This window comes from Chenopodium album, chromosome 15 (assembly GCF_948465745.1).
Source record: "Chenopodium album chromosome 15, dcCheAlbu1.1, whole genome shotgun sequence".
In the NCBI taxonomy this organism is placed as follows: domain Eukaryota; kingdom Viridiplantae; phylum Streptophyta; class Magnoliopsida; order Caryophyllales; family Amaranthaceae; genus Chenopodium; species Chenopodium album.
This window is the reverse complement of record NC_137848.1, coordinates 39,750,576-39,758,072: the sequence shown is the minus strand read 5'-3', so window position 1 is coordinate 39,758,072 and position 7,497 is coordinate 39,750,576. Positions and strand designations below refer to the sequence as shown.

General features: G+C 33.6%; 1 protein-coding gene across 2 annotated transcripts; it reads right to left on the bottom strand.

Annotated features, from left to right (window-relative positions):
- Positions 1–1,377: 1,377 nt before the first annotated feature.
- On the bottom strand, positions 1,378–6,836 carry LOC145582209 (uncharacterized). Of its 2 annotated transcripts, none has more exons than XM_081639214.1 (5): positions 6,724–6,836; positions 6,206–6,349; positions 4,956–5,212; positions 3,430–3,875; positions 1,378–1,827 (listed from the first exon to the last, which is right to left on the bottom strand). In XM_081639214.1, the coding sequence occupies exons 2-5, from the start codon at positions 6,310–6,312 to the stop codon at positions 1,570–1,572; spliced, it is 1,068 nt and encodes a 355-aa protein (XP_081495340.1). In that variant the 5' UTR covers positions 6,313–6,349; positions 6,724–6,836; the 3' UTR covers positions 1,378–1,569. The 2 variants fall into 2 exon arrangements, with proteins under 2 accessions (XP_081495340.1, XP_081495339.1); XM_081639213.1 differs by having other exon boundaries at positions 6,604–6,728.
- Between the last annotated feature and the right edge of the window lie 661 nt (positions 6,837–7,497).

The following is a 7,497-nucleotide window of genomic DNA, read 5'->3' as shown; positions in this document are numbered from 1 at the left end:
TAAGATTCATACCATGGGACTATTTGCTGCTGAACTCTGTTTCTTCAATTCCTGTGACAAGAAATAATGCAAGATATAGATATTTAACAGTCGAATTCCAATGTGGGATAACTAAACAATACTTTCATTTTTTTGTAATTGAAAGTTTCTCTATATCATCAAACCAACAATTAATTGTTAATTACAGTAATTTTGTGCTCCATGGCCAATAGTGATGGTCAGTCACCTACGGGATGAAGAGAGTATCAAAGTACGGTGCATGTGCAGCGAGATCAGAATTTCAGTGCACTTCTCTCTGTTTTCTTAAAGTCCATTTCATAAAACTTTTGTAGAATATAGTAGATCACATTCTCGTTTGAAGTCTATCGAGCTTTTACTGATGTATTTCTCTCCCTTGATGTTTTTTGGCTAGTGTTTGAGCATGTTAATCACTTTACTGTGTTTCTGTTTGCAGTGTAGTTCCATTTTCTTATGTACAGTACAAGAAGTTTTATCCTCATCAGCATGAGGCTGCTCTCAACAATGGTTTAGTTCCATTATACAGTCAATATCGTAGGATTACTGATACATCAGCATCATATCCAAGTACTGGAAGTTCTTATTCAGCCAAGACTTGAAGTCTAGCTGGTTTTACTAGCACGAAGCTTAGGTGAATCTCTGAACTTTAATTAGGAAACTTGGAAGTTTTGAATGATGCAAACGTATTCTGATTATTCCATGAACGTTACATTCGTTAGGGAATACGATGATGCAGAGAGACCACACTCACTACTCTAGCACGCAGCCTACTGGTGAGCTAAACTACACATGATATATTCAGTTTAGGACTATTTCGTACAGAATAACTGAAAGAGCAGTGTATTAAAAATAAACTATCACAACTGTTATAACTGGACATATCTTTATCCTATAGGATAATTGGAATAATCTAATGAGAGGGGGGAAAAAAAACAAAGAGTTGCCCTTATCTAAAACCTGCACCCAAGACTGGAAATATTGGGGACTTGGGGTGGAGGGATGACTCGTATCCTTACTTCCAGCTATATTTCTTTCAATAGCTGTTGAGGGATGGAAATATTTAGACTCTATTAAGGGTAATTCAGAGGGACAGAAGGAAGGAATGAGCGGTGCTCAACAGAGGACGAAGCAAAGGAGGGGAGTGACTAAGTTTCAAATAAAAGTTCCTTGTCGACGAGATTGTTGAGATGATGAAACTCAATTCTCAAGTGTGATTTTTTTTCTTTTTTTTTTTTGGGACTAGCTGTTCATAAACTCAGATAAATGTTTTGTTGAAACAGTATACAATATTTGACTTCAGAAAATACAAAAGATTTTTCATGCAACTTTTGTCAGTAGTAATGTTAGTTCAGTACAACAGTATTTAATAGCCTCTCAAATAATCAACACTCCCACACTCTTTAATATTGCATGTTATAAACAACACTTTATTGCAGAATATATAAATACATATATCAATCATACATCACCAAACTTGATATAAGAAGAATAGCTCACAGTATTTGCTATGAAATTGGCTATTGGCGTATAGATAATTGTAAGTAATTTAAATTAAGAGTTTAGTCCATATGTCTTCCTTGTTTTCCCAACAAATAAATCTCCAGATTTTATCAATCCAGGAAAGCACCCACTCATGGTAAAACCATTAATTTCAGCTACAGCATCTTTCTTACCTAGTGAAACAAAAGCGATTGGACGACCAGGCTTGTAAACAGTCATTTTCTCCTCAGACCCTCCTCCAAGTAGCAACCTCAAATTCTTCGCAGTTAACTCAGCATGTCTCATTGCCAAATAACCTTGTTTTAGTTCCTGAAAGACAGAGAAAGAACCAGATTTATATATGCCTATGACAATTTGATAATCATACCAAAATTAATGATACATGCAAGAAAATCACATACATTTTTTTGAAAATTTTAGGTTTCCATAGAGAGAAAGACTAGCTAAAATTATTGGAATATAATGTCAAATATTTCTTGAGCCCCACTTTAGGTACAAAGTAAAATGCCAATGTTCGCATTACACAGCATACATTCGGATCATACATTCATCTGAGGTACACTGAAATAAAAGGATGTTAAAGTTTTAGCTCTTTCTCAATTCCACTTTTGAGGAATTTTCTTCAAAAAGCATCAGCTCCAAATTGAGTGGACCTGCTATTGAAATGACTACTTTAAGGGGAGGGCGGTGGAATACACCAATGTCTTGCTTTGGAAAAATGCTAGCTATAATCCTCCAGAATCATTATAAATGGAACAAGACCAGGCTCATGGCAGACCAATAAAAAAATAGCAGTAATAGCAGGAAACATAAAAATGGACATGAGAAACAAAACAGTTGATCAAGTTACAAAAAAGTTACATTCAAGAGGAACTTCGGTCGACTTGTAGATTGATTCGACATGTATTATAGTGCACTTCTGACTCCATGAATAAAGCTCAGATGATGAAAACTAACTCAGACATGGCTATTTGCAACACTTCAAATACAAGAAGTGAAAATGAGCTCTTTGGCTAGTGGATAATGTATTGGTTCTCATTATTTTTAGGCAGGCACAAGAACATTTTCAAGGCATTAAATGTTGGCCAGAAATTAACCCTCCAAAAGTGATTTCATATTATGGAATCTAAGAATATAATAGGCTTGTGTAAATTAGTAAATCATTACATATTAAGAAGACAAATAGGCAAAGTGTAATATTGTGCATAGTGAACCCAGAATTGCAAAGAACAATTAGCACCATGAGTAAATTGGTGTTCTAAAATATGTAAGGAAGTGAGGGCTAAGTATGATATGAAAAAACCAAAAAATAAATAAATAATATCATCCGTGTCACAAGTTTTGGTTAAAGGACCAAGAAGAATGAAGGATTCGTTCTAACAGCATCCATGTAGATCACGACTCATGGCGACTTCTATATGCCTTAAGCCATTGTCTTTGGTCATGTACTCATTCATTGTTGACGGGAGGAAAGCAATTTTTACCAAAATTACCAGCTTCAAGAGATCCAACCATTAATTTTTTTTTATTTTTTTTGACGGGAACCATTAAATCTAAGATTATGGATGTGGAAACGGCACATGCATTATGAGCACTGGTAATTGATAATAAATCAACTCTAGTTTTTTTTTTTTTTTTTTTTTTTTTTCCAACTCTAGTTAAAAGTGTTGAAATTATGTAACTTGTACAAAGTGTATTGTTTTAAGTATCATATAATTAGATTCTTGGTCGCTCTATTGTATAATGTGTCCAGGTTTCAGCTTTATAGGTGTGAATGTGTGATAATCTAAAATTGATGAGTTTCAATTTTAGGTCTCAGGAGCTTAAATTCTTGATATTAAATTTTTAAAATAATAAAATGGATGTTTAGTCAATTAAAAAGAAAATATATATGCAAAAATAAGGACTCACTGGAAGATTCGTAATATCTCCAATAGCAAAGATGCTTCTATTACCCTCGACCCTCAAGTGCTTGTCAACTACCAATTTCCCTTTCATATCCAAATTGTCCATTAATATTGTATCCTTAAGCCATGAAGACCCTGATTGACTCCCAGTGCAGCTAAAATACTGATCAGCAACTATAGTTTCTCCACCAAAAGTTTGATATACACCTTCTGAAGTTGGTGTCAAATTGACAGACTGATTAAGGATCACTTCAACTTTCTTTGAGGTCAACCACTCCAAAGCTTTTTGTGATGCCTTAGACCCAATAAACTGCAGTAATCTAGGTCCACGGTGTATCAGAGTAATTTTTTTATCCGGAAACTCATTAACGATTTCACCAGCAAGCTCTACACCACTGGGGCCACCTCCAATGACCATTATTGAACTTGAAGACTTTATTTTATTAAACTCTGCAAGAACAGATACAAAGAAAAATAAGAACAGATTTGATGGTCTCTATTGCTGAGGCCCAGTAAAGTAGCTCGTATAAATATTGAAATCTATATATGTAGTCTCTTTATCACACACACACTCACAAGGACGCACGCACGCATGCACACACACACACACTATCAATTATCTAAAATTGACCACTTATCTATCGCAAGTGATCACAAAACTGATGAAGTGTTATTCTTTTAAAGAGCCTATTTACCTTGCTCTTGGATCCTATGGGATTTAATTTAGGCCATCAAAGGCTAGGTTGGATCACAAGCATCACTTGGAAGGAAGAAGATGGTCCAAATGAACATGTCCTATAGCAAGGCCATGCACCAAACCAAGCCAACACGCCACCTTCCTCAGGGGTTTTGGGTCTTGGCTTACTGTAGGGAGTAGGTATATGCACCCTTGGTACTCTAGAGGGATTGGACTGCTATTTTAATTGCTTACTTAGATTTTGCTTAAAAGTTTTTATTAATCCACTTAGAATAGTTTTTTGTTGTTTAATGCACTTGAAATTATTTTTCCTAGTTCAAATAGGATTAAGTTGTTAACTTTAATTTTTTTCCTTAATTTCGAAGGGTTAATCTTTATTTCTAAGAGTTGGGGACTTGTCCTAACCTTAACAAGAGTTGTCTAACGTGCCTATAAAAGTATAGATACACCATAAGGCTGTATGAAAGTTTCAGAGTAGCGGATTGAATTGTTAAGCGTTATTTCATGCTTTGTAAGTTACCTAGCTTGCTGCCATTAATCTTCAAAACAAGAATGTTTTAAAGATTGATCTAACTAAAAGTAGACTAATTCATTCGATAATCAAATCATTGATTAAAGACATGCAGATTGGGGAAAACTTCTCTAAAGTAGCAGTTAGAACATAGGACCCACATCAAAAACTCAGAAACAGGACAGGGTAATTAAAAATCCTTTTTTTTTTACATCTTTTTTAGATGGCATGTAATATTACTTATTTTCTTTGGTTACATTCTTATTGACATATAAATTATAGCATGATTGCTTACTTCAAATTTATAGTAAAGATAACTGACCTTCTTGGTACTTGCTTAGACCTTCAGTTCTGGTAACAGGATCAGAATATACGTGACCTGTAGCAATTACAAGGTAATCATATGGAACATGATCACCCCGTGCAGTTAAGACTTCACTCTCTGTGATATGTGTAGCATAAGAAGTAATCAACTTCACTTGTGACAGAAAATCACTGTAGTTCACTAAGGATCTTTCAGCAAATGACAGATCCACCATAGATCTCAAGGAAGCCCATATGATCTCAAAATACTCCTTTCTGTATTTCATTGCAGATGAATATTATTATACAGACATTTGAAGAGAAATAAATGTAGTATCCAAAACAAGAACAATATAATAAATTAAGGATGAAAGAAGACTAGACTCTATTAATGTTCCACTTTATCTGTCGTCTTGGGCTATTTGATAGTACCAAAACATTTACAAAGTTAAGCTAACAAGCATGCACAATATCCCTCACTGTATATAAGAGTTTCATAAATCATAATTTACTTAAGTGTGGTAATAAGTACTGTAGATATATACTCTTTCCAACTAGGCGGTGCGCCCCCTAATATATTGTACACATGAGCATGTGAGCTTATCATGTACACATAAGAAATTTTACTGCCCCTCTTCTACATGTTGATACTTTTCTTAATCAATTTAAGCTTTGTCAAAAAATTATTGCTTGTATTGACACTACTTATCTATTTCATGTGTGTTTCAAAGTAATCTCATAGAAAGAGGTCAAAGAGGGGCACAAGTTACTATATCACACCAAAGTGTATAGAGTATTTAGCATCTTCAATGGCAAGCTAATCGTCAAATTAGCTTGTCATGAGCTCATGACACATAGTGTTTCAAGCTATTCTCCTTTCTACCCGGTTTGTATAAAAGGGTTAACTACCGAGTAGATTGTTATTTGAATAAATCCTACTAGTCAATAAATGGTCGGCCACCATTATTAATCGTTTTCCACTTTTTGTCGAACAAATTTATGTGCTCAAGCTATTTCCCATTCCAACTCCAATAGTCAGAGCTTAAAATTTTTAAAATTCACAAGCAAGTCCCTAGCTACAACCATCGGAAATTCTCTAACATACACTAATGATACACTAATGACAAAATCTATCATACATCCAGGTATACCATATAAACATTAACAATGGGGTTATCTATCAATGATGAAAACAAAAACACTACCACCAACAATAAAAAAATTTACAGAAATTAAAAAAAAAAAAAGTAAAAAAGGCAAAAGGCATACGGATCAATTAAAGTGACATGGGCATGATCTTGAAGATTTTTAGCAAGAAGAGCACCAGCAATTCCTCCTCCTACCACCACCACGTTTTTCGGCAATTTCGAATGCATTTCCAAATCAACCAAACTCTTTCTTTTGCAAAAATTACTGCCACAACAAAAACAAAAAGACTCAATTTTATAAAAAATTCAACCAAAAAACTAAGTTTACTTATAACAAGCAATACAATAAGAACAGATGCAAAAGAGAAAATTGAAGCCAAGTATTATACAAAGTAAACTTGCATTGCAGAATTGGAGAAGAATTTCCAATATTCGAATATAGAATTTTATATTAAGAAATTGAAACCAAATTACAAAATTAAATAAACAATAGAGTAAAACAAAATAAGAAAAACAAACCTTTTTGATCGACTGGTGTCTGCGAATCAAAATAATTGAATTTTGAAAGATTATACAACAATACAATATGATTGAATTAAATATAAATGAAGGGATTATATAGAATTTTGAAATTTTCACCTTTTATAGAAATGATTAAGAAATTGTTGGGAGAAAGGAGCGACTGGGTTCTGAAATAGGAAGAAGCTGTTGACGTCAAGGATGATGTGTCAGGGGTAGTAGCCATTTATTCCAGAAACTTCTACTCGCGTCTGCCGGTAACTTATTTGCTTCCTATCTCTCTCCAAAACTCTTGCATTATTTATCTTAAGTCACTTTGAATAATGTTTGTGATTATTTGTGATTTATATAGAGTACATAAAAATAAATATAGTACTAATAGGAATTGTCTCAATAAATAGTTTATTAATTCGTAATATTTAATTGTTATAATTTTATTATTTTAGTTATTGATAATTAAGGTTACTATTACTCAAAATTTTGCATTGGCATTGGATTGTCAACATTTACTTAATGCTCTCATGGTCACTCCTTTGAATGATAATTATGATGAAAGTATTATTAATTTTGCTACTAATAATTGTCCCCGAAATGTCTATATTCAAGCTAAAATGTTGAAGGATGAGGTCGGGTAATGTTTGATGAGGTTGTTTCTACTAGAGCAAAGTATGATAGAGGTCTTAAATTTCTTTGTTTTAGTTTACCAAGAAATGTGGATGATAGTGTTATGCTCAAGAATGCTATTGCTTAGGAATTAAATCCTTCAACTTGTCCCCATAAGGTCTATGACTATGAACAAACCTGTTCCTTAGTTTTAAAATCTAACAATTTCTATGCTAAAGCTCTTTATAGTAGGGCCTTAGCAAAGATCAAACTTTGTCAATTAGAAGAGGT

What these genes read in the sequence shown, in the direction of transcription:
- LOC145582209 (XM_081639214.1), bottom strand. Translation starts at nt 6,312, where the DNA reads ATGCATTCGAAATTGCCGAAAAACGTGGTGGTGGTAGGAGGAGGAATT. An exon ending in CATGTCACTTTAATTGATCC is followed by an intron (nt 5,213 to 6,205) that starts GTATGCCTTTTG and finishes AATGAAATACAG; the next exon opens with AAAGGAGTATTTTGAGATCA. An exon ending in TCTAAGCAAGTACCAAGAAG is followed by an intron (nt 3,876 to 4,955) that starts GTCAGTTATCTT and finishes CTGTTCTTGCAG; the next exon opens with AGTTTAATAAAATAAAGTCT.